This window comes from Lithobates pipiens, unplaced genomic scaffold (genome assembly GCF_037356315.1).
Source record: "Lithobates pipiens isolate NorthernLeopardFrog02 unplaced genomic scaffold, aLitPip1_a1.2 Scaffold_28, whole genome shotgun sequence".
NCBI classification, from domain to species: domain Eukaryota; kingdom Metazoa; phylum Chordata; class Amphibia; order Anura; family Ranidae; genus Lithobates; species Lithobates pipiens.
The window spans coordinates 32,183,551-32,211,493 of NW_027507789.1; the positions used below are offsets into that span (position 1 = coordinate 32,183,551).

The 27,943-nt window shown below is 42.0% G+C and overlaps 1 protein-coding gene across 1 annotated transcript; it reads right to left on the bottom strand.

Annotated features, from left to right (window-relative positions):
* Positions 1-862: 862 nt before the first annotated feature.
* Positions 863-27,892, bottom strand: CDK5RAP1 (CDK5RAP1 mitochondrial tRNA methylthiotransferase). Its single transcript, XM_077459036.1, has 14 exons — positions 27,748-27,892; positions 25,157-25,428; positions 21,353-21,456; positions 19,079-19,113; positions 16,303-16,403; positions 15,326-15,536; positions 13,872-13,992; positions 13,489-13,719; positions 12,316-12,413; positions 11,491-11,546; positions 10,581-10,711; positions 10,330-10,479; positions 7,327-7,467; positions 863-1,260 (listed from the first exon to the last, which is right to left on the bottom strand). The coding sequence occupies exons 2-14, from the start codon at positions 25,410-25,412 to the stop codon at positions 1,180-1,182; spliced, it is 1,716 nt and encodes a 571-aa protein (XP_077315162.1). The 5' UTR covers positions 25,413-25,428; positions 27,748-27,892; the 3' UTR covers positions 863-1,179.
* Between the last annotated feature and the right edge of the window lie 51 nt (positions 27,893-27,943).

The following is a 27,943-nucleotide window of genomic DNA, read 5'->3' on the forward strand; positions in this document are numbered from 1 at the left end:
AAAAATGTTACAGCAAGAGCAATAATTCTAGCTCTAGACCTCCTTTGTAACATGTCTATTGTGAGGAAGAGATGAGTGAACTCTGAGGTCTTAATTTGTGCTCTTCCGAATTCAAAATAATTTAGTACTACTATTTTCTCACTTGCATTTGTAAAACTTGCCATAGATGGATCAAATCTCAACCTGTTCAGAGACTGGCTGAGATTCGATCCATATATGGGCAGGCTGACTATACCCAAGTCAATCCATCCATCCCCTCACCTTTAGACCCCTTTCACATCACACCGCCTATAGCATGGGTGGTAAAACGCCGCTATTTTTAGCGGCGTTTTACCGCCGGATTTGCGGCGCATTTCGGCCGCTAGCGGGGCGCTTTTAACCCCCGCTAGCGGCTGAGAAAGGGTTAAAACCGCCAGCAATACGCCGCAATGGCGGCATTTTGCCGGCGGTATTACAGCTCTGCCCCATTGATTTCAATGGGGAGCAGCGGTGGAGGAGCGGTGGAGGAGCGGTAAACACACCGCTAGTTCACCGCTCCAAAGAAGCTGCTGGCAGGACTTTTCCCTGACGTCCTGCCAGCGCACCGCTGTAGTGTGAAAGCCCTTGGGCTTTCACACTACAGACAATGGTGCAGCTTTTTTAGGGTGGATTGCAGGCGCTATTTCTAACGCTATAGCGCCTGCAAAACGCCCTGGTGTGAAAGGGGTCTAAGTAGTGTTAAATTACTCCTTGGTGGTAATGAGCACCAAGACAATGAGAGAGGCTAAATCTCCCCATCGGAGACATGGGCAGCATAAAAAACATGAAAAGGATTTCTGTATTTGACTTTAAAAAACAAAACAAAACAAAAAAAAAAAAAACAGTTGTTTGATTTATTTTAATAAAAGAATATAGTTACCGGTATTTATTTTTCCAGCATAGTAAAACAGATTTACGGTGTGGATACATAGTTCAAAAAGAAGTAAATCACACAGTGTTACAATCCTTCTGTGGAAATTTCTATTTTACTGTATGTCCAATACAGGAAAACTCTGCATAATGCATTTAAAGGCATATGTAAAAATAGCATTTTTCACACATTTAGTTTTACTAAAAGTATCATAAATACAGTAGAAACAAATATACAGTAAATATCATGTATAAGCTTCATCCTATTAATCCAGAAGAAAACTTTCATAGTCAGGAATATGCAGGTGATGACTGAAGACTGGCCAGCCCAATGAGTCTTCCTCTAAGGCTTTGTGAGCTAGATGACGTTATCTAAAAAATAAAAATAAAAAAATAAAAATAAATATTCATCCAGTAGCATTTTCGGTACTTCCATAAGTAACATAAAAGGACTATATTTCTGCTTATTGACATGCAGGACTGTACAATCAAGGGACGGATCACATGTTTTCCAGATTGTGTATTTTCTTTCCAAAATGCAAATTATTTTGTCACGCACAGGTAAATGACCAGTCCAACCCAAAAGGATATTTTTTGCTACTGGTGGACTACTGGGGTAGCCTCTGGTTGCCTACAGGTCTTGGATATTCCAACAGTGGGACGTCCCTGTCTGTGTCTACAGTCCCCTGTGGGCAATATCCAAATTTTACCCTATTTTGTGCCTGTACTTGACGTATTTCAATAATAATATTCTGCATACTCATGGGTGGAAGGACAAGGCTGTGGACACAGCCGATATACAGATCAAGCTCCTCTCATCTTTTAAAGTGGTAGTAAACCCACTTTTTCCACTTGTACCTACAGGTAAGCCTATATTAAGGCTTACCTGTAGATATAGTGATTATTTCCTAAACTTGCACAGTTTAGGAGATATTCACACTGCATGCAGTCAGTGTCATCACTGGCGCATGTGCTCTGAAGGTCCGGCTTTTAGTGTAGGACCTTCATAGCCCACGCCATAGCCAAGGGCATGAGTGACGTCATCGCAGCCACTCATGTAGCCGGAGGCCTGCAAACCCAGGAGGAAGACTGGGGGAAGATGGAAGCCCTGTCATCTGTGACAGCACGTGGCTGGATGGGCTTTGTTTTAAGGAAAGTCTTGCATAGTGTGCTAGTATGCGATACATACTAGCAGATTATGCATTTTGTGTTACAGGGTAAAGGTTTTCTTTATTTTTCTGCAGTGGTTTACTACCGCTTTAAAGCAAAGGATTTAAAAGGCCAAACTGTTACACACCAGAAAGGATTCGAGGAGCTCCAAGTTTGTTTGTAGCCTTGGAGCTGTTTACAGGCTCATTACATAGTATAGTCATGGCCGAAATTGTTGGCACCCCAGACATTTTTCCAGAAAATCAAGTATTTCTCACAGAAAAGTATTGCAGTAACACATGTTTTGCTGTTTATTCCCTTAGTGTGTATTGGAACAAAACAAAAAAAAGGCAGGAAAAAAAGCAAATTGGACATAATGTCACACAAAATTCCAAAAATGGGCTGCTCAAAATTCTTGGCACCCTTTCAAAATTGTGGATAAATAAGATTCAAGCATGTGATGCTCCTTTAAACTCACCTGTGGCAAGTAACAGGTGTGGGCAATATAAAAATAACCCCTGAAAGCAGATTAAAAAAAAAAAAATTCACTTAGTCTTTGCATTGTGTGTCTGTGTGTGCCACACCAAGCATGGACAACAGAAAGAGGAGAAGAGAACTGTCTGAGGACTTGAGAACCCAAATTGTGGAAAAATATCAACAAATCTCAAGGTTACAAGTCCATCTCCAGAGATCTAAATTTGCCTTTATCCACAGTGCGCAACATTATCAAGAAGTTTGCAACCCATAGCACTGTCACTAATCTCTCTGGGCATGAACAGGGACATAGGATAGTCGGATGGTGGATAAGCTGCCCCAAACAAGTTCCAAAGAAATCACAGCTGTCCTGCAGGCTCAGGGAGCATCAGTGTCGGCGTGAACTATCCGTGAAATGCGTGTAATGAAACGCTATGGCAGGAGACCCAGGAGGACCCCACTGCTTACACAGAGACATAAAAAAGCAAGACTACAGTTTGCCAAAATGTACTTGAGTAAGCCAAAATCCTTCTGGGAAAACGTCTTGTGGACAGATGAGACCAAGATAGAGCTTTTTGGTAAAGCACATCATTCTACTGTTTACCGAAAACAGAATGAGGCCTACAAAGAAAAGAACACAGTACCTACAGTGAAATATGGTGGAGCTTCAATGATGTTTTGGGGTTGCTTTGCTGCCTCTGGCACTGGGTGCCTTGAATGTGTGCATGGCATCATGAAATCTGAGGACTACCAAAGGATTCTGGGTCGCACTGTAGAGCCCAGTGTCAGAAAGCTGGGTTTTCGTCCGAGATCTTGGGTCTTCCAGCAGGACAATGACCCCAAACATACATCAAAAAGCACAGAGAAATGGATTGCAATAAAGCGCTGGAGAGTGGAAAGTGGCCAGCAATGGTTCCAGATCTAAATCCCATTGAACACCTGTGGAGAGATCTTAAAATTGCTGTTGGGAAGGCGCCCTTCCAATAAGAGAGACCCGGAGCAGTTTGCAAAGGAAGAGTGGTCCAAAGTTCCGGGTGAGAGGTGTAAGAAGCTTATTGATGGTTATAGGAAGCGACTGATTTCAGTTATTTTTTCCAAAGGGTGCGCAACCAAATATTAAGATAAGGGTGCCAAGAATGTTGACCAGCCCATTTTTGGAGTTTTGTGTGACATTATGTCCAATTTGCATTTTTTTTCCCTTTTTTTGTTTTGTTCCAATACACACAAAGGGAATAAACATGTTTATAGCAAAACATGTGTTAATGCAATACTTTTCTGTGAGAAATACTTGATTTTCTGGAAAAATTTCTGGGGTTCCAACAATTTCGGCCATAACTGTACAGTAGCTGCTTAGTGGGCGATGCGTGTGGCTACTCCCATGCACTGCTTTTTCCTTTGCTGAATTCTTCAATTAATCACATAATCTTCTTCACTGAATTCTTCAATAAATCACAATCTACAAGCTGCTTACTGAATCATCATGACCCTCTAAGTGTGCAGTGGGTCATGTAGCGATTTTCCCTCTATGTGATTTATTGAATAATTTAGTGAAGCACAAAGCACTGTATGATAACACATGTGTATATATATATATATTTTGGTTTGTGGCACAGGATTTTGATTAGTCCTTTTATTCTGGATATAGATGGGAAGCAGCTACAGTCTGGTAGGAAGCTGAGAGGAGCTCAAAAGGTGCACAGCATGAGAGGTTGATGGAAGAGGATTAGGGAAAAGAGCTTTAAAGTGGTCTCCATACTTACTAGCAAATTATTATTGATACAGGCAGTAGAAAAAAAAAGCCTCATCTGCAACTGTAGTTAATGAATATAGTTACAGTTGTGCTCACAAGTTTACATACCCTGCCAGAATTTATGATTTCTAGACCATTTTTCAGAGAATATGAATTATAAACACAAAAACGTTTCTTTCAATCATGGTTAGTGTTTGGCTGAAGCCATTTATTATCAATCAACTGTGTTTACTCTTTTTAAATCATAATGACAACAGAAACTACCCAAATGACCCTGATCAAAAGTTTACATACCCTGGTGATTTTGGCCTGATAACATGCACACAAGTTGACACAAAGGGGTTTGAATGACTATTAAAAGTAACCATCCTCACCTGTGATCTGTTTGCTTGTAACTAGTGTGTGTGTGTATAAAAAGGTCAATGAGTTTCTGGACTCCTGACAGTCCCTTGCATATTTCATCCAGTGCTGCACTGATGTTTCTGGAGTCATGGGGAAAGCAAAGAATTATCAATAGATCTGCCGGAAATGTAGATGAACTGAATAAAACAGGAAAGGGATATAAAAAGATATCCAAGGAATTGAGAATGCCAATCAGCAGTGTTCAAACTCTAATCAAGAAGTGGAAAATGAGGGGTTCTGTTGAAAAACAAACCACGGTCAGGTAGACCAACTATTGGTTCAGCCACAACTGCCAGGAAAATTGTTTGGGATGCAAAGAAAACCCACAAATAACTTCAAGTGAAATACAGGACTCTCTGAAAACATGTGGTGTGGCTGTTTCAAGATAAACAGTAAGGAGGCACTTGAAGAAAGATGGGCTGCATGGTCAAGTCGCCAGAAGAAAGCCAATACTACCCAAATGTCACAAAGTATCCCACTTACAATATACCAAACAGCACAGAGACAAACCTCAAACCTTCTGGCACAAAGTAATTTGGAGTGACGAGACCAAAAATTGAGCTTTTTGGTCACAACCATAAAAGCTACATTTGGAGAGGAGTCAACAAGGCCTATGATGAAAGGTACGGAGGTGGATCGCTGATGTTTTGGGAATGTGAGAGCTACAAAGGCATAGAAAATTTGGTCAAAATTGTTATCAAATGTTATAGTATGTTATCAAAAAATACTGGAGGAACATTTCCATTCATCAGCCAGGAAGCTGCGCATGGGACGTTCTTGGACATTCCAATATGACAATGATCCAAAACACAAGGCCAAGTTAAAGTGGTTGTATACCCACATTTTTAACTTTTACCTACAGGAAAGCCTATAATAAGGCTTACCTGTAGGTAAAAAAAATATCTCCTAAACCTGTACGCTTTAGGAGATATTCCCCTCGGTATGCGCCGCTGACTGCAGCGGCGCATGCGCACAAGGGGTTTCTCGCCGTCAAAATCTGGCAGCGGACTGAAATCTCCCGCGCGCGGGAGTGACGATATCGCGGCTCCGGCCACTCACAGCGCCGGAGCCGCGATACCCGGAAGAAACGCCGAGGGAGCATGTCAGCTCCCTCGGCTTGGATCGGGCCAGATGTCGGGGCCTCGTTCTAAGGTAAGTATTTCATAATGAGCTAGTATGCGGTGCATACTAGCTCATTATGCCTTTTGCTTTGCAGGTTTAAAAAAAAATAAAAAATGTGCGGGTTTACTACCGCTTTAACCTGTCATTGGCTACAGCAGAATAAAGTGAAGGTTCTGGAGTGGCCATCTCAGTCTCCTGACCTCAATGTCATTGAGCCACTCTGGGGAGATCTCAAATGTTCAGTTAATGCAAGACAGCCCAAGAATTTACAGGAACTGGAGGCTTTTTTTCCCAAGAGGAATAGGCAGCTTTACCATCTGAGGAAATGAATAGCCTCACCAACAAATACCACAAAGGACTTCAAGCTGTCATTGATGTTAAAGGGGCAATATGCGGTATTAAGAACTGGGGTATGTAAACTTTTGATCAGGGTCATTTGGGTGGTTTCTGTTGTCATTATGATTTAAAAAAAAAAGGAGTAAACACAGCTGATTGATAATAAATGGCTTCAGCCAAACACTAACCACGATTGAAAGAAAAGTTTTTGTGTTCTCATTTATATTCTCGAAATCATAAATTTTGCCAGGGTATGTAAACTTATGAGAACAACTGAATTTAAAAATCAGCTCTTGGCACATTGTTGCCTGGATTCAACTGTATTTGTAAGCTGTCTACACTCTGGGATCCCTTTATTTATAATGTGAGTCTTTAGCTAGGGGAAATGCCACAATATATGATTGAGGATTTTAGGCTAAGATCCTAATTTTCAGTGTAAAACCTGTAGGGAATATAGGCTCATACAAGTGAAATGGACTGAGCACAGTGTGTCTCCAATGTGCATTAATTATTAATAAAATCAACGGCTTCCCTTAGAAAACAGCATACGCTTCAAAGGGACTGGTGATGGAAAATGCAACATATTATGTAGATAAATGCAAAAATTTACAAAGGCAGAAAGAAAGGCAGGAAGAGGAGAAAAAAGATCAGGAAAAGAGAGCAAAGAAATAAAAATGGGACTTTATCTGAGGTATGTGTGGCAACAGAATTGCAGTCAATATAAAAACACAATGTTTATTGCTACCCCTGAAGAGTGGATTAAATCCACAAAACGCGTGTGGATAATTCGATGCATCTCATCTTCATTGGATGGTTTAACCAGTTTCATATATACAGCTTTTATCTTTACACTGTGAGGTGGTCTGTGTCATCTAGAATGGCTGTTATACATTTACCCTACAACGTATTATCTTGATGCAGTAGTCATATTTATTATACAATGTATTATTTATTGTTGTTGCCAATTTTTTACATACAACGTTTGTCACATGTTGTCATTGTGGACACAAAACTATGAATGGAGTTTTTTTTTTATATATTATGTAATTATTTAGCAATAAACATTTTTTTTTTTTATATTGACTGCATGTCTGTTGCCGCACATACACAATATTTATTATATATATATATATATATATATATATATATATATATATATATATATATATATAGTCAATTAGCGAGGAATGAGTATATATATTGACCTCTACTGATACATAATCTCCTGGGTTGACTCGAACTTCAGTCTCAGGTGAAGAGCTGCTTGCCGCAGGAGGAGCAGGAAAAATCACTTTGATGTTACCATCATTTCTTCCACATAATTCTGCTGATGACCGTTTACTGACCTAGAAGACATGTCAAGATGTGAGTAGTTGAGGTCTAAAAACCTGCCAAGAGAACTCCATGCTGTTTACACGTTGGACACAAATTTATAGCGCATTGATATTTATTGTTCATGTACTTTTGGATAACAGATTTATTATTCCAATTCTATATTTGCTCCAAGCAAACAGCTCAATACACAGTTGAAATGCATAGATGTTTACTGTAAATGTGGCCAGCCATTCTAGTAATACACTCCCCCTCACTAGTCTGTAGGATCACTGTACTACCTGTTTAGCTTTATTAAAGCGGTTGTAAACCCACAAAAAAGAAAAGAAAAATTAATTATGCCTTTTTCTTGCAGGTGTTTTTTTTTTTTTTACCTTAGATTGAAGCCCCTGCAGTGGTCCCGACACACTGCTCTACCCAGTGACATGTCTCCTGGAGTTATTTCTGGGTATAGCAGGCTCCGGTGCTGTGATTGGCCAGAGCCGCCAGTAACAGAACGTCAGCTGAAGCAACGGTACGAACGAAACGTTGCTTCAGTGCTGATACAGGGGATAGGGGATATCCACGGTAGCTACAGGTAGGCTTTATTATAGGTTTAGTGGTAGTGAAAAGTGCTTGTAAAAGGGTTTACAACACCTTTAACTCTTGGTCAGATTTCTGGATTCCCGGGTCAGCTCCCTGTTCATTGGACAGTTGATGATAATAGTTCACTGTCCAATGAACAGGATAGGGGTTGAAAGGTACAGTGTGCAAGAGGGGGTAAATCAGACACCGCCAACCCTTTCATACGGTAACTGCTCTCATCTCCTTAGGGTCTAACTGAAAGACTGCTCTCCCTGGAATGTATTCTCAACTTAACAATTGAAGCAATTGATATGCCCCATTTGTGTTCATTGTAGATCTGTTGCGTTACAAGGACCATAAATCTTAAAGCAGAGCTCCACCTGAAAAAGGGAAGTTCCTCTTTAAGCACTCCTCCCTCCCCCCTCCTATGCCATATTTGGCATGTCACGGGTACGGAGTTTTGACAGGTGCCCACTTCCACTTGGATTGTCTGGGCAATTCAAGCATAATTCCCCTCTCCCTCTCTGCAATCTCCTGGGACAAGTCACGTCAGAGGTCCCAAAAGATTGCCCAACCATTCATTAGCGCAGCGAGACTTGCGCATGAGCAGTGCACACCCAGCTGTGAAGCTGCAAACTGCAACAGCCAGGTGCCCACAGTTGTAATGCCGGTACCGGGGAGATAAAAGGGAGAGAATCGAGGGTTCAGGCGGCCACATTGCTGGATCCTGGGACAAGTGTGACAAGAGCGTCTGTTTTATTAAAAGTCAGCAGCTACACTTTTTGTAGCTGCTGACTTTTAATAAACACAAAAATAGCTGGAGCTCCTCTTTAAGGACCTTAAGAATAAAATTTGTGTTTGGCTGAAAAAACTAAATATATTGTAAATCTCTGCAACAAATGCATACAGTATTTTCCAATGTCTGTGTAAAAAAATTCTGCAAGTACAAAAAAAAATACCTGTTGATCCTGCCAGAAATCCAGTTCCTAATTTCCTAAATCAGTTTCTGTTGATATACTGTAGGTATGCCCCTAAGAACTACATGTCACAAAGGTCCTTCATCTACATATTATTTGTTGGCAGACTCCTGGGAGTCAAGGTAGGAACATTGTTTTGAAGGAAAACAAAAAGATCAATGAATGCAGGTGGGAATCTCCCGAACATGAACTGGTATAGGCGGAGTTCTGTAATCCAGCAAATGATAATTCAGGCAGAGCTGACAGCACTTCTTGGAGTTTCAGTACAGAAGAGGCAGTATTGTCAGCCCATACTGGGAAATCAGGAACTCAATGAATTTCTAGGATCATTAGGTATTTATCTGTACTTGCAACATTTTTAAAAGGGATAACCATGGAGATATGTGCATAAACTGCATATGTTTTTTGTTTATTGTGCCCAGACATAAACTTTAAAGTGACACTAAAGGTTCTTTTATTTAAAAAAAAAAAAAAAAAAAACATATATCATATTTACCTCCACTGTGCAGCTCGTTTAGTGGCCCCCGATCCTCCTCTCCTGGGGTCCATCGGCTCCTCCCCACATCAGATAACCCCCTGGGAGAAGCGCTCCTTGCGGGCGCGCTCCCGAGTCCATCATTCAGCGTCAATAGACGCTGAATGCAAGACTCGGCCCCGCTCCCCCCTGAGGCTTCATCATTGGATTTGATTGACAGCAGTGGGAGCCAATGGCTGCGCTGCTATCAATCTATCCAATCAAAAGCCTAGAACGCCCTAGCAGAGAGATGGCGCATTCCCGTGGGACAAGTTTGAGAATTCAGGTAAGTAAAACACGGGGGCCGGTCACTCCCAGGTGTTTTTTTTTACCTTAATGCATAAAGGTGAAAAAACACGAACCTTTACAACCCCTTTAATATAACTTGGTACTTGCCCAGTCACCCCCTCTTTGATTAACAGCTCTTCCTAGAGCTCCATGAAGGACCTGCACTTATGATGAGAATGGCGGCACAGTAGTAGTAGCAACTAAAGCAAATAAATATCTACAAAGAAGGCATCCATAAAATAAATGCTATTCTAGAACACTCTGCTGGGGTCGTCCTAGTTATGTTACTAGTTGTTAATATATTTTAGCTGCCGCTTTTTAGAGTCCCATACAGGAGCGTTTGTTGTACAAAGAATGTGCTGTAAGAAATGATGGTGGCAAATTTTACAAAAGATTACAATTTATAAAAATGAAGTTCAGATCATTATTTAGTATTGTTTTGGCTACCCGCTAGTAGTTTATGGTTCAGGGTTCAACTTTTAAAGGAAGAATGGTGAGAGCCAATCTATCCAATGTGAACATAAGGTACTCACTCCCTCTACCAGAACTAAGTGTTTCTTCCCAACTTCTCTTCTGTTGACCCGTTCAGCCTCCTCTCTGAAAACTGCAATGAGCTCCTCAAGCCTTCTTTTCTTCACTTCAGGTGGGACATCATCATTCAGCCTATGGAAGGCTCTCGTTTTCTGAAACAGCAAACAAAAAAAAAAAAAGGACCAATGACTATTAAGCCAAAAAACACTAAAGTCTCAGGCACAAAGAATGCCACCTGATATGGTCAAGCTACCTTCCTCATGCTGTAGGCAAATAAAAAAGCTGAGTTGTAGGACACTTCTCTTAGCAGGGAAACTGTTTGTTGGTGATCTTCCTCAGTCTCCTGGCAGAACCCAGTAATGAAATCACTGCTGAGGCTCACACCTGTCATAAAGGCAGAAGAATCTATTACATACAGTACATAATATAATTTTATTAATTGAATACCATATTTCACTGTAATTTACCAGCTCAACAGAAGTCACAAATGTGCCCCATGATCGAAATGCATGCTTGCAATACATATATGCGATTTATCAAATCTGTCCACTACTGCTGGGACATGACCTAGAGAGGGAAAGGGATGTTCGGGGGTACGTTTCAGTAACACCTGGACATGGACTGTAAATGTACTCTGGTATTGTCAAGCTGATTGAAGTTTAAAATAATTTTTAAAAAGGCACAGATCCTCTTCCCCTGCAGTCCCCGCTGGTGCTCCTGGCCCCTCCCCCCTGCCAAGTGTCTTCATAGCAAACTGCTTGCTATGGGGGCACTCATAGGTGCTCCCTCCCGAGTCGGCTGTGTATGTCCATTGACACAGAGCACAGTTCAGGATCTCACCTCCACTTTCCTTGCTGGCTGTGATTGACAGCAGCGGGAGCCCATGGCGCCACTGCTGTACCTTAGCCAAACAGGAGGGAGAATCTCGGATGGCCGAGACACTTGTGGACATAGCTGGACAGAGGGGGGCCTCATGTAAGTGTTAGGGGGGCTGCTGCACACAGAAGGCTTTTTATCTTAATGCACTAAGATAAAAAGCCTTCTGACATTACAACTCCTTTAATGTTAAAAACCTTCTGCCTTTGGAACCACTTTAATGAGTAAATCTCCTCCTCTAGTGAGGAGCATTAGTGATGAGTAAAATCAAAAAAGTGAAAACCTACCTGGAATATGCTCTCTTATATTATGTATCAGATCAATGTAAGCTTCTCTGCTATATCTGCAAAACAAGGAAAATAGGATTTTTGTATTACAGTAGTCTTGGAATCCATTGAGAGACGCATGAATTCTTCGCCTTAAGGGTTATACTGCCACCTGCAGGAGAATTAGACACTGGCAAACACAAAAACTGTAAGCAAGCCCAGGATAACACCACCAGCAGTACCAAGAATATGATGACAAACACTGAGTCGGTGGGACCTGTGTCCTCTAATGAACTCTAAGAAAAAGATGTAATAGTAAGTAAAAAAATCCTGTTTTCTCTCTCATTCATTTAGAGACACCAGGCATCATAGAACCCAGTGTCCTAAGGTCACTTCCAGGCTATCCCTGCAACATCCAATACAACTGGATCTGACAGTGCCATTCAACCCTTGGCCATGCCACCCTAGGCTGCAATTCACATAGCTGCAATTGAAGACCAGGTCTAGTAGAAATGTAACAGAGTATTAAATGAAGAGTGTTGAAGAGTATGGAAAAAAAAATTGCTAGCAAAGAAGTATTTTTTTCACAGGGAAGCTAAAGCGAAGCCGCACATCGCCCTAGTACAGAACTTTAACAAAACTGAAGTGTGCTGGTGGTGCAGTTGCAGGGGTTGTCCTTTTTTTGCCAGAGTCCAATGCTCCTGTTGGCAGCAGTATAACCCAGGAGACGAAAGACGTCCCAGGTGCCTTGATGAACAGGAAAGAAAAAGTGATTTTTCCACATTTTTTTCTTTTTGGTTTAGCCCTAATACCTAAGAAAATAAATGGGGGAAAAAAAAAACGTACCCTCTCCGCATAGCTTCTAAAACCCTGCTACTTCCACTCTGAGCGGGAATATGGAGCTGTTTGCAGATGTTATGCCTTTCTCTTAGTAAGTGAAGGACCTACAAGGCAAATACAAGGGAGACAATATTAGCGTGAAGGCAACAGGACATCCCCAACCCAACTGATCCAGACCTTTAGTGAATTAACACAGTATCAATAGAAAACTTTATATCGCTCAGCAATCAGACTGTAATACTATCAAAACTGATTGTACAGACTCCCCCCCCCCTCACAGCCAGGCACCGCTGCAGATGAAATGCAATATGGCAACACCAGGTTATCCCCTTAAAAAAAAAAAAAAAAAACACTTGCCGTCCACAATATAGCTGAAAGACGGCTACAGCGCGCTCTGTGATCAGCGAGTCTATGAGACTCGCCTGCTCAAAGATCGTAGTAAGGGGTCAATCCCGACCCTTTACCACGAGATCAGCCGACAGCCAATAACAGCTGATTATGTGATGTAAGCTGTAGCAATCGGCTATTAAAAAAAAAAGCAGATCACCAGCGGCTGAGAGAGGGACATCGGTCCTGATCGTGGAGGTACCTACCAGCCACCTACCAGTGCCCACCAGCGCCACCTACCAGTGCCGACAGTACCACTCATCAGTGCCACCTATCAGTGCCGCATGAAAAAAAAAAATAATGTATCAGTGCGTCATTACCAGTGCTGCCTATCAATACCACCTACCAGTGACCATCAGTAACATTCATCAGTGCCATCTTATCAGTGCCCATCAGTGTTGTCTTATCTGTGCCTATCAGTTTCGCTGTATCTGTGCCCATCAGCGCAGCCTCATCAGCGAATATCAATGAAGAAGGAAAAAAAATTATCCGTTTGCAAATTTTTTTTTTAATCTTACCAAGCCGTTTGCAAAATTTTATAACAAACTATGAAACATGTTTTTTTTTTTCAAAAACTTCTTTCTGGCTTTTATTGAAAGAAAGCTCCATTTGTGTGAGAAAAAAAAATTATAAAAATTTCATTTGAGTACAGTGTAGCATGACCGCTCAATTGTCAGTGAAAGCGTGACAGCGCTGAAAGCTGAAAATTGGTCTGGGCAGGAGGGGGGTTTAAGTGCCCATTAAGCAAGTGGTTAATAAGTTTGCTTCACAGAAAACTACAGTATTGCCAACCTCATCTGGAAAATCCTTGGGGTGCGGAGAGGTAAATCGTATCCTCATTTCTGGATCTATTCTGGAGACTTGATCCAAAAGGTCCACAAACCTCAGCCCTCCTTTTTTAGGCTTGTAGACCGTACTAAAACCACGGCTCAGGTGAGACGCTTCTGAAGCAAGGAACTGGACTGAAGAATTGTCAAGGTAACTGTTGACATTTTGACCTAGTAATGTTACTTCCTTTACTCCCTGAAAAAAAAGATAAAATTAAAAAGCAAAATATTGTTGGTGATGCTCAAGCTAAAAAGCGTTCAGATACCCTAATCAAGTGTACATTGCACTTTAAAATCTGCATTTGCTGGGAGGTGATATATTTATGTAAACAATGCATATCTACTTACCTGATCAGACAACATTCTAATTTCTTCCAGGATGGAGTGGACTGGACGGCTTCGTTCTCGGCCACGAGTGAAGGGAACTATACAGTAAGTGCACATGTTATCACATCCTCGCATGATGGAGCTGAAAGGAAATTTGGTTAAATAAGAGAACTAAAATCTGCCCTAAAGGAGAAGTACAGCCAAAGCTCTTGTAGTTGGACTTCTCCTATGGATCACAGGAGTTCGTTTTGCACTCCTGTGACCCAATTTCAGCAGAGAGGTGGCTGAAATCCGCTTCTGCTGACGCCACTGCTGTCACTCCAGGCACCGCGTCATCATGACAATGGAAGTCGGGATTCGCCAGGTGCCTGGACGGACACACAGCTCAGCCTCTTAGTGAGCCACTGAGAGCATGAGCTGGTCATCCCCGCCCCCTCCACAGCTCAGCGCTCCAATGAGTGAGGAGGGGGCAGAGCAGAGAGCTGTGACTGACAGTCTACAGTTCTCTGCTCAGGGATCTCTGAAAACTGAGCAATCGGCTGTGTTGGATGGCTCGGTTCTCGGTGCAGAGGTGCCGGGGGACTACCGAGGAAAGCGCAATTAGCAGACCTCTAGCTGTTGCAGAACTACAAGTCCCATGAGGCATAGCAAGACTCCGACAGCCAAAAGCATGACACCCAGAGGCAGAGGCATGATCGGACTTGTAGTTTTGCAACAGCTGGGAGGTCCACTAATTGCATATCCATGTTATAGGAGAACAACAATCCATTAATTTGATATAAAATCGGACAGGCCTTTGTACCATAATGTTTATGGAATATCGAAATGAAATATTGCAAAGGAAAGCAGAGAAACCACATTGCAGCACAGACAGGAAATAATGTCAAAAGTCCCAGCGAACTGTCAAACTGAGGCCAGCAGAAGCATGCTGGACCCACTCTAGGGAAAACAGCAGTGTCTTCAGCGGCTGCAAGCAGATTGCAGATAAGAGGAAGACAGTGCAAGACGATGATTTCCGATGATCCAAGCATGTTTGTAGCAGCAGCTGCCGCCACCGCTTCTTTCTCAGGTTGGGTGGATCTAGCGTGTTTCTGCTGGCCTCAGTTTGGCAGTTCCCAGCCAACTGGATATTATCTTCTAGCTATGCTGTAATGTGGATTCTAAGCTTGCCTTTGGAGTTTTACCATGTCGGCGGATATTGCAATTATTGGTAAATTAATATATGTATTTTAACCCCTTGCTGCACCGTTCTCTTTTATCACACTGTCAGGACTAGTTTGCCAGAATAGCTTTAACTGGCTATCTCAGAGCAGAAGCAGTAGTTTACACCTGTGCACCAAGATAGTGATATACTGACCACCAATGGAAAGGTTTTTCCCTAAGAAATTATTAAATTGAAAAAAAAAAATTAAGCTAAAATGAGTTTCTCTGGTGATGGCTCTATTGGCGTATTAATGAACGTTAAAGGCACTTACACAAAAGAAGAAATACTGTTTGCAGAAGTCTGCACAGGCATGATGTCAGCATAGGTCTCATCTAAGGAAAGGAGAACATTGGCAGCTTGCTGGCCCGTTTCTGCCACACCAAGAAGTCGAGGCAAATCACGGTAGGCATCAGGACCAGCTAGTACATCCACCAGCTTCTCTCTTTGAAGGATTTCCTCTTTCAGACGTTCTGCCATACATCCTTCACCAAGACAAGAAAAGCACACAACATAATGATTAGAAAAAAGCCTTGTCGAGTCTTTTCCCCATCACCTCTGCTTTGCCATTTTACCGTGTTTTGAATAATAGGTTGTAATTTGGACTGCTATTTAATCAAGGATGTGTCCTCCCTCTACATTTCAAGGCCTTGCATGAAGGTTCAATTAGACAGAGACAGTCAGGAAGCTGGCAGCAACTGCTGGGCTTTCTTATTATAAAGCCCACTATTATCAGCAAATTCTGTAGGATTTCATAAATATGAAAAACATAAAAAGGACAGTTTGTTAACTTGTAAGACCCCTTTCACACTGGAGGCATCTTTTCAGGAGCTTTAGCGGTAAAACTAGCCCTTGTAAAGCGCCCGAGGACTTTCACACTGGGGCGGGGCCCTGCGCTAGCAGGACACTAAAAAAAGTCCTGCAAGCAGCATCTTTGAGGCGCTTTAGGAGCAGTGTATACACTGATCCTAAGGCTCCCCTGCCCATTGAAATCAATGGGCAGCGCTGCCGAAGCACCAGCAAAGTGCCTCGGCAGTGGCGCTTTGCGGGCGCTATTAACCCCTTCATTAGCCACTAGCAGGGGTTAATAGTGCCCCCCTAGTGGCCAAAAAGCACCTCAAAAACATTAGTAGAGCGCCACGCTCTTGGATTGAATGGGCTCTAAATGGTAACAAAGAATAAGCAAACACTATGATAATTCCCCCATTATTCCAAACCTAAGGGTAGCTGGCATAGATTTTGTGCACTTACCTAACAGTCCTATCCTCAAAGGACCTTGGGATTTATTTCGAGTTTTCTTAAGATGTGCAAGTTGCTTTAAACGGTTCCAAATGGTCTGTTCTGCTTTTTCTCTGCCAACAAATAACAGAATTGTATTTAAGAAATAAGGGCTCATATTATCCTGACACGGATGACAAAATTTTTTTAAAATAAAAATAACAAAAAGGTAATACATCCTGGATCTATCAATATGGTTTATTATTTTTGACCATATCTATCAACATCGTCACTACACTAGTAATTTAAAGTACACCTATACTATATATTAGTAATAGATACAATAATGTAAGTTTTTCCAGTGATGAAGGTTTTAGCAAATTTAAGAAGTACCCACCTTGCACCTTGGTGGTATAGGGGCACAGACATCCTACTCCTGGGTAAGCCCTGACACCATCTGACCAGGTGCTTACTCAGGGTGGACTCCTGCAGTGGGAAGGTGGTGAGGCAGTGTGGATCAGTGGGTATACTTTGATGGGGAGGGAAGGCAAGTATAATGGGCTACCAGGAGGCACCCTCAGTGGAAAACCAGCAGCCAACCGACTCCCAATCAGAGCACTCAGCCAATGGCGGAGAGCGCTGAGCGGAGTGTTCTGGTGGGGGGGGGGGGGCATCCCCCTGTCAGAGCACAACAGCTCAGTGGGGGAGATTGCTGGACTAACCATGCTGGGTTAGTATAGCGGCTCCAGACCGGAGCCGTCAGTTTTTTTTCAGGTGCACAAAAAACAAAAAAAACTTTAGTGTGTACCTGGCTTTAAGGAAATACAATGTTCACATCTAATAGTTTACAGATAATGAGATTTGCCAGCACAGTACAGACAAAAACAATTATACTAAATATACCTTCCCACCCCCTTCATGGACAATGCTGCCCCTAGAGACCAATACAGCAGGACAGACAGTAATGTATTCCCCATAAGTACTGTGATTCGTCAAAAGTCTAGCTGGGATGGCAATGAGGTCAGATCTGGATGGTGTATGATTGAAGTATAAAGGACTGAACTAGTTAGAGAGCATCCTCTCTCTCTACCCTTGTCTCTTGGTTCAAGCCTAGTGGCTTTCTGAGCCGCATTGGCTCTCTCTCTACCATTTTGGACCCAGCCGAGGAGACCATGCGATAAGTATCTTTGATGTTCTTGTATTATATGCTTTGTAATATGTTTCTGTAGTATTTTCATGTTAGCCTTTTCCTATTTTCTTGGGGGAAAAAATAATACTTAGTTTTACTAAGCAGTGTGCTTGGTTCCATAGCTAACCTTGCATTACTGTGATATCAACAGTCACATGTGATCAGAGTTTTAATAGACTAGCTAACTAAAGGGATAAACAAGGTAATACATAGGTGCTATAAATAGAGGGAATCCGTAACCCTCGAATAATATTTATTGTACCAATTACTTGAAAAGGTAAGCAGCAATTACGTTCTGCTAGATTAATGGAAACATATAACAAATATAAAATTATGTGTTATCCCAATTACACTCTAAGGCTTGGTTCACACCTATGTGTTTGGTGCAGCCTGCATTTGCGTGCGCATAGCAGCCTATTCACTTGAATAGGTTGCTGTGCCTGCGGATATTGCAGGAAAAAAGGTGCCTTCACCTTTTTAAAACTGCATCCGCAAGGAATTCACATAGTCCTTTTGCAGCATGCAATTTCCTAAACCGCAAAAGTGCTACATGTTTAGATGTGTGGGGGTGCGGTTAAGAGTGAATGGCAACTCCGCACTTCTGTAAAAGAGTAGTGCGTTTCGGCTGCGGGTGGTTGCAGGTGCGATTCTGGCATCCGCAACCACCAGCACAAGTGTGAACCTAGTCTAAGTGTAAACCCCTAACCACTTCTTCTGCATAAACACAGATGTCCAGATCACTCTCCCTACCATGGTATCATCATGTTAATTGGGGATTTTTGAGTGCTTTAAAGGGGTTGCAAAGGTTCATGTTTCTTCACCTAAATGCATTAAGGTGAAAAAACACCAGTGACCGGCCTCCCAGCCCCCAACCCCCCCCCTTTTACTTACGTGAACCCTCAAACTTGTCCCACGGGGACGCACTCTCTCTGCCCGGGGTTCTCGGCTCTTAATTGGATAGATTGATAGCAGTGCAGCCATTGGCTCCTGCTACTGTCAATCAAATCCATTGACGTGGGGGGCGGGGCCCGAGTCCTGCATTTGGCCTCTATCGATGCTGGACACGGGAGCATGCCCGCAAGGTAACCCCCGGCAGAGCGCTTCTCCCAGGGGGTTATCTGATGTGGGGAGTAGCCGAGAGAGGAACAGAGAGAGCTGCCGGGGAACCCCAGAAGACGAGGTTCAGGGCAACGCTGTGCAAAACAAGCTGCACAGTGGAGGTAAGTATGACATGTCTGTTATTTAAAAAAAAAAAAAAAATTTATATATATATATATATATATATATATATATATATATATATATATATATATATATATATATATATATATATATATATATATCCCTCTAACATATTGTTTATGTATGTTGTTTGTATTATAAAAAAAAAAAAAATATGGTTGATTATAACCTACATAGGTTTGCCTATGCTAACCATATACAGAGTAATCTTTTTTCCATTCACTTATATAATTTGTGCTGTTTTCCCCACTGGTTAGCACATCTCATCACATAAATGTGATTGTCAGTGCAGCTCTTATTGTATTTATGATATTTTATGGTAAAGCAAACAATAGCAACCACATGTACATGCCATTCAGTTTAAAATGGAGGCTTTACCTGATTGAACATGTAACCAGAAGGATCACATCAGCCTAGAATAAAAAGGAGAGAATCAATACCTGAAAGGATGCATGAAAGGTGCTAATGATAATTCGAGGATCACCGCAACCTAAGGCTTAACTCCAGGCAAACAGCAAATATACAGATTAAATACACAGATAGGAGCGAGTTTACCTGCCAAAGGATTTTCTATTTCTGTCAATTTAAATTGTCTACTTGGCAGGGGACCAGATTTGTTTCTCTACTGCAGTAAAGAACACTTTCATGTCTCCTTCCCACCTTTATCCTGTGACTGGACAGTGAAGGAGAAGCAACTGATGAGCTTAGGACCCTCTCAATCTGCTCGCTCCTCCTATCAGCACGAGAACTGACTGCCTCCTAATATTGTGTCTTCCTTTTCCAGTCTGAGCTCACTGTAATTATGTACTATTTTACAGAGCTGTATTATTTATATAAATAAAAAAAAATGGAAAACAAGGCCTCCTTCCACTCTCTCAGCGCTCCAGAGCTAAAATGCTATTACCAACACACTAATATATATACACACACACACACACACACACACACATACTATAGCAGCGCTATTGTCACTTCACCGTATGACAAGCTTTCATATGATTGTAAACACATCAGGAAATGAGGGCCCTATAACAAAGTCGTGATGACGAAACGCGTCACGCCATGACCTTACGGCGACCAGAAGTGACGTTTTGCGTTCCACAGCTAGGAAGGGACGAACCAGAAGTAACTAGCAGCCGCTGCGCTTTCATGGTGAATGTCCCGCTGCTATTGAGAGCTGTAAGTAAGGCTATTTAGTACACTCTTGTGTATTTTATCTATTGGAAGATTTTGGAAACTGTTATTCTTTGAAGCTGGTGACAATAAAATGTAAACGGAATCACTGTATGTGGAGTTTTTTTTTCCTATCTATCCGAGTACCTGCGGAGGAGATTGGCGGTTCTGATCCAACTTGTCATACAATAGCGCTGCTTTAGTATATATACTAGTACTTATAAGAGAACTTGTGGACTTGATACTATTTGCTGATATAGAGTTGTATTGGCTGTCTTTTGTATCTGCTGAGAGTTCAGCTGTAAAATTATTTAGAACTGTTTTGTTATCCAGAGGAAGTAAGAAATGTGCTTCACAAAGGATGAAGGAAGGAATGTTTGGAGCTATAACAGGAAGACTACCCATCAGAATGTAACTCAGCCCATAAATATCCATCATGAATGCCCATGGGGTTTAGGACAGCCTGACTTGGAGTAAAATTTAACTCTACTGCCCAAAAAAGTCCACATAACCAACTCACCCTTTGCATCAAAATAAAATAAAAAGAATGTAAAAATTTAATTTTCTAATTCATTCCTGTAATCTGTACTGAGCTGGTCACAGTCTCTATAAAGAAGCCTTGTGACATGAAGTTCAGGCACCTCCGTCAGTCGATAATGTGATGGTGGGGGGGGGGGGGGGGGGTAACTGTAACTGAACTGTATTCTTTCCTTACATCAGAGACTGATTTCATGTTAAAAATTACATGGCAAAAGTTTGCAGAGTTTATAAAAAAAAAAAAAAGTAAAAAAAAAGGTATGGACATCTGTTGCTAATGTTTATTAATATACCCACAAGAGGCAATATCAGTAAATTATAAGGACATAACTCAAAAACCCAGATCTGGGCTTTCCATAGCTGATATTTCAGTTATGCATGGATACTGGGTTGAAATACTCACTATCCACGTATATGTCCTATGAACAGAGGAAGCAAGATATCTCCACCTGTGATATTATTAACCCAAACTTATATGGAAAATCCCCAAAATATTCCCATTGCACATGTTCCTGGAAATGGCTTTGTAACAAGTGGGTGCTGTAGCAACTGCCAGCTGGGAACCTGTATAGATACAAAGTTAAGGCATATATAAGTCAGTATACCATCGATCTTTGAAATAGCGTCCAAAAGTTTACAGAAGTGATCCCATCACAGTATAAAATTGTGAAGTTTCGGGCAGTGTGGGTCCCCTTCATCAGGCATATGACATCACATTCCTGATGAAGGGGACCCACACTGCCCGAAACTTCACAATTTGATGCTGTAATGTAATCACCTCAATACACATTTGGATGCGATTTCAAAGATACTTGTTATACTGGCAATATATGCCAAACCCATATGTAAGGCATAAGTCCATTTAAGAAAAAAAATGGTGCTGTATGGACAATAAATAGATCTACACGGACCAGTGCAGTGTTTCTATATTGGTTTCATTACCTCAGCTGCTGTATTCATTCTGACATATCCGGTTTTCTGTAAGATAGACCAAGCGATTTCTGTATCATTCACATTCATCTGACATCCATACGTTTCAAAATACACTAAGGAAATAAAGACATAATATATTAATCTTACTCAACATACAGATTGCACTCTATAGCATCACACCTTTAAAAATAGACCTAATGCCCCTGCTCCGTCAGAATCGGCGACACGTCAGAATAGGTAACGGAAGTGACGTTCCGTCAGCTGTGCATACGTACACCGCTAACAGGTTTACCAATCTGACAGAACACCTGCAGTCAGAAGAAGGCAGCAGACATCTTACTACACCTAACTACGTCTTGAATTTAGCAGTAATTTTAGCAATAAAGTGAGCGTATAAAAATAAATGCTGTTTGCATGTTTCATTTTGAAAGCCTAAAAGGTTTAGCGCTGAGCAGTGAGGGGTGTACCAACATGGCCTCTGCCATCTTACTGCTGTCGACGTCCAGCTTCTTTCAGAATGTAGCATCAAAACAGCACTGTACATGTCAACATACTTTACACTTTTATATTTTACACTCACTCAGGTTGAACTGGATGGACTGGTGTCTTTATTCAATCTTACTATGTAACTATACTCTAGTTATATACGCTCACTTGCATATTTCTAAAATTACTGTTAAATTCAAGACATAGTTGGGTGTAGCAAGATGTCCACTGCCACCTTCTTCTGACTGCAGGTGTTCTGTCAGATTAGGAAACCTGGTAGCGGTGCATGCATGCGCAGCTGACGGAACGTAATTTCCATTACCTAATCTGACTGGTCGCTGATTCTGAGAAAACTCCCCCAAATATTAAACAGGTACATTTGCTTTTGATAAAACAGAAATTATTTTGGAAATAACATCTCATTCATGTATATTGCCTTGCAAAGTGCCAGCCAGCAAAATTCTTTGTTTATTGAGCAAAAAAAAATAAAAAATAAAATGTTTTTTTTTTTTTTAGACCTGCAAGGGAAAAAGGCATAATGAGCTAGTATGCACCACATACTAGCTCATTATGAAATACTTACCTTAGAACGAGGCCCCGACATCTGGCCCAATCCACGCAGAGGGACCTGACATGTTCCCTCGGCGTTTCTTCCGGGTATCGCAGCTCCGGCGCTATGAGTAGCCTGAGCCGCGATATCGTCACTCCCACGCATGCGTGTGGGAGATTTCTTTCCGGCAAGGACCGGCGTCTGCTGGGCTTTCATCCAAAAATCCCCTATGCGCATGCGCCGATGCTGTCAGCAGCTCATTGCGAGGGGAATATCTCCTAAACCATTATTATAGGCTTACCTGTAGGTAAAAGTAAAAAAAAAAAAAAAAACACTATACAACCGCTTTAACATAAGTTTGTTTTCAGTTGCTTTTCATTAAAAGGATAAGTTCACCTTTACAGAAAAAAAATAATAAAACACACATCTTTTTGCAGGTAAACAAATGTGCATTTATTCTTTTTTAAAACCCTATTTTTTTGGGGGGGTTGAACTAGATGGACTTGTGTCTTTTTTTCAACCTATGTAAAACAGCAGGCTGAAAAGTGTTACAGCCGTGATCAGCAGATTACAGGTGCAATGTCAGGCTCCTGCAACTGCTTATAGCTCTGATACACGTACTTCTGTATGTGATGTCATAACAGACCTGTAGGCAGTGTGAATGAACTACGGGAGAGCTGATCAGCATGCGTGCAGTTCATTCAGCCTACAAGTACATCTGGGGCGGTGGCTGACGGTACTTGTAGTTTATTTATTCGCAAGAAACTGAACGACTGACGTGGCTGTGTGGGCAGAGCCCCGCACAGCTGCACTACTTTTAAAAAGTGACACTGGGTGTGTGGGGAGAGGAACCCCCTCCTGCTGTCACAGGGAGAGGATTGGGTGGGAGACGGTGCAGGAGCTGGAACATGTAACATGTTCCAAAGGTGAACTTATCCTTTACATTTTTAAAGCTTATCTGCGTCCAGAGAGATGCATCGGTCCCCAGACGGATGTAAACATTTGGAGGTGCAGAAAGAGCTGTACAGCTGCTGTACATCCGTAATGCCCTGAACACAAGGTCGGAACTTCCGACGGAAAATATGCGATCGGATTGTGTTTTCGGAAAATGCGATCGTGTGTTCTTGCAGGCAGCAGGAGGGGACACCCCTTCCGCCGCCCGCGCTTCTCCAAGGTCCCCTGTACGATCGGGGACCCTGAGAAGGAATCCATCGGCGCTGGAAGAGTCATAGAGAAAACCAAGGGACAGATGGTCCCTGGCAATCTCTAAGCCCTTGTACACACGGTCGGAGATTCCGACGGAATGTGTCCTATCGGACCGTTTTGTCGGATAATCCGACTGTGTGTGGTCTCCATTGGACTGTTTCTGTCAGAATATCCGACTGACCAACTTTTCCAACTTGTTCGTAAAATTTTCCGGCAAAATGCTCCGATCGGACATACTCCGATCATGTGTAGCCTACTCCGACGGACAAAGTGCCACACATGCTCAGATCAAATTCCTAGACCAAAGCTATTGGCTACTAGCCTGAACGTAGTCCCATCGTAATGAAATAACATCATCACGTTATGTACAATCAGATTTTCCGACAACTTTGTCCGACCGTGTGTACGCAACAGTTTCGGACAAAATCCGTCGGACAAAATCCAACGGATTTGGTTGTCAGACCGTGTGTACAAGGGCTAAGACTCTCGGAGGCCCAAGTGCAATGTTATGATGTCACGTCTAGGCCGGCAGAAGTAAACAAAGCCAGGGACTCGGCAAGAAAGGCTGGAATTGTGAATTTTGTGGGGGATTTCAGCCTTTCCTGCCTAGAGGAGAGATGTGGGATCTTATAGACCCCACATCTCTCCATAAAGAGGACCTGTCACACACCATTCCTATTACAAGGGATGTTTACATTCCTTGTAATAGGAATAAAAGTGATAAAAAAATATTTTTTTTAAAAAGGGAAAAAGTGTAAAAAAATTAACAATAAAATTCAAATCACACATGTGATGTATCACCGCGAACGTTAGAGCGAGAGCAATAATTCTAGCCCAAGACCTTCTCTGTAACGCAAAACATGTAACCAGTAAAAAAAATTGAAAGCACCACCTATGGAAATTTTTTATTACAAAAGTTTGACGCCAGTCAATGAACGCGCACAAAAAAACTGGGTTAACGTTACTGTTTTTTTCTTTTGTTTGTTTTATTCATGAAACAGATTTTTTTTCCAAAAAAACGTGTTTGAAAAAAATCGCTGCACAAATACCGTGTGGCATAAAAAGTTGCAACAACCACCATTTTATTCCTTAGGGTGTCTGCTAAAAAAAACATATATAAATGTTTGGGGGTTCCAAGTAGTTTTCTAGAAACCGCAATCACAGGTCGCCAGCGAACATCGAGTTCCAGGGACCTGCGCGCACGCTCCCGCTCTATTTGTCCCATTTACTATTATCAATAAAAGTCAAAGCAAAAGCGCAAATTTTGGGCTGTCCCTGGAAAGGTAATAGAGGGGAAATCTTCCAATGGGGACACTAGTTCTGGTGACCTGGGGGTCCCCTTAATTCGCAGGGATTTCCTCTCACTTCCTGTTTGGCTATGGGATGGGTAGTAAAGGAAAATCTCCACAATGGGTCACAGATGGCAAAAAAAAATAAAAAATCTGACGGGTTATAATCCTATCTTACTCTATCCAAAAAAAAAAAGTTCTGCCTATAGTTCAATTTGGAAAAAGAAATAAAACTTTCCCAAAGCCAGGTTAACAACAAGCACTGCGGTCCACTAAACAAACCTTTATTATTCACCGGTGGTGAAGAACAGTCCGTGATATAATGAGGTGCATCTTCTTCTATAGGTGGAGGCACAGCCGCTGCTGGAGTAGTGCTAGCAATAAACTCTTTAAGATTTGGGCCTGTACTCAGCCTGGAACTGAACTGTTCCTTCCTTGTCGCAGTTTTCGGAGAGCTGGAAACACCGGTAGATAAAAGTCTCCAGGACAGCAATATTTTGGCTCGGAAAAGAAGACGGGATAACTTTAAGGGTTCCATTGGTGGCACCTAATACCTGCAGTACATAAATCCAAAATGAAAAAGCTGATTTACTACAACAGAAAAAGAAAACTGACATTCCAGAAAACTGAACAATTGTGATAAATATAAAATCACCACAATTTGCATTTAAAGCAGAACTCCAGAAGTGTATTAACTGCTTGCTGTCCACCGGATCACTATATATATAAGGGCTGCGGAAATTAACGATTAATTGCTTGATTAAGCGTTAATTTCTTTGATCAGGACGATCCGCGGATTAAGCTCCGCGGTCTCGCCCATAGGAAAGTCCACGGCTTCGGACTAGCTCCGGAGTGACGGCCATCTTGGTGCACCCGGTGGCGGCCTAGTAGCGGCGCGCTGATGTCATCATCACCCGCCTACTTGTTCCGTCTACTCTGCGGATGGGGCAGATGTGGATATTTTCTTAAAGTTTAATAAAAAAAAAAATGTTTTAATCAGTAACAGCCCTATATATATATATATATATATATATATATATATATATATATATATATATATATATATATATATATATATATATATATATATATATATATATATATTACATGTGATCCCACACTTTGCGGTAGCGCATGCACGCCGCTGGAAGCTCGCTACCGCTGTGACTACACACAGTGGAAGTCAATCGGTGGGTGCTGGGTACTTGATGTCTGCCTGAAACCTGCCGCTTGTCGGGCAGAGACACAGAACTGAGATCTGCAAACAAGGCAGATCTCAGTTCTGGCAGGAGGAAGGGATGGAACTTGTTTCCCGAACTGCACATTATAATTATATATATATATTAGTCATAGTGGCAAGGCGGCTCTCCTGCGCAGGATCACGTACCTAGTACATGATCCTGCACTTCCAGGTCTGGGGTGCACCACGGGTGACCCAGTCCCCCTGTGACTGCACACAGCGGGATTCAAAAAGTGGGTCCGGCAGACTCAATGTCCTCTGGCACCCCCCGATCATTTGGGACACAAGCAGAATGGCAGTCTGCCTATGACAACCAGGCAGATTGCCTTTCTGTCAGTAGGGAAGGTATTGATTCTATGTTCCTGCAAAGCAGGAACAAGGATGAAGTGGTCTTCAAACACTTAGGGCTGCACTCAAAGAGGGAAGCAATCTCCAATAGAAAACAAATGAAAGCAAAAAGGCGCCTCTAAGTGCAGAATTAAAACTTTTAATATCCCCAAACAAGATTAAAAACACTTACAGAATCAAGGATAAGAAGAAGCATAACATGGATGTATGAAGCAGGTGATCGGGCATCAGGAGGTCCCAGTGTATATTTACCTGTCATGCTTTTTTTCTATTACAAGGGATGTTTACATAAAAATAAATAAAATCAAGTAAAATAAATACGAATTTTTTTTTTTTTAAACGCCCCATCCCGACAAGCTTGGGCGCAGAAGCAAACGCATACATGAGTAGCTCCCGCATATGAAAATGGTGATCAAATCACACACCCCTAGACCTCCTCTGTAACTCAAAACATGGAACCTGTAGAATTTTTTAAATGTCGCCTATGGAGATTTTCGAGGGTAAAAATTTGACGCCATTCCATGAGCGGGCGTAATTTTGAAGCGTGACATGTTGGGTATCAATTTACTCAGCGTAACATTATCTTATTTAAAAAAAAAAAAAAAAATGGGCTAACTTTACTGTTGTCTTATTTTTTTATCCAAAAGAAGTGCACTTGTAAGACCGCCACGCAGATATGGTGTGAAGAAAAGTATTGCAAAGACCACCATTTTATCCTCTAGGGTGTTAGATTAAAAAAAACAATATATAACGTTTGGGGGTTCTAAGTAACTTTCTAGCAAAAAAAAAAAAAATGTTTTGAACTTGTAAACAGCAAAATCTCAAAACGAGGCTCGGTCCTTAAGTGGTTAATGCATAGGATGCATTAAGGTGAAAAAAAACACGAACCTTTACAACCCCTTTAAGGGGGCAAATCCTTCTGGGGCTGAAGTGGTTAACAGGAGACCTAAAGAGGTACGGAGCCTGACAATGCTAAGCTCTCTTTTCTGGAAATGCCAGCTGCCTGGCCCCAAGTCACTGACACACATAGGCAGACCTAGGAGCTCTGATGCCCTCAGATTTCACTGGCTGCATACTTGTGCCAGGAGCCAGAGAGAGCCAGGCAGATAGCATTATCAGAAGAGCAGCAACCCTCTCAGTAGATGGCCCCATTTATTATGATGCCATGCTTTTCCATGTACCTCCTAGCAGGTTCAGATGCCCCTTGCCCTGTGAGCAAAACATCTCTCCAACACACAAGTCTTTTGTAGTTAGTATTACAGCACACACACACAGGCATACTCACGTTTGCATATCCCTATAAAACAGAAGACAGGGCAGTAGGAGATCCGGGCACCCTGCACACAGCACAGCGATCACACATGGGCACCTCCACTGACAGAGGACAGGAGACAACACAGCGACGTCATCAGCCTGAGACGCTCTCTACACTACCACAGCGACATCTAGTGGCAGAACGTGTAAAGGCAGAGCTACACTAA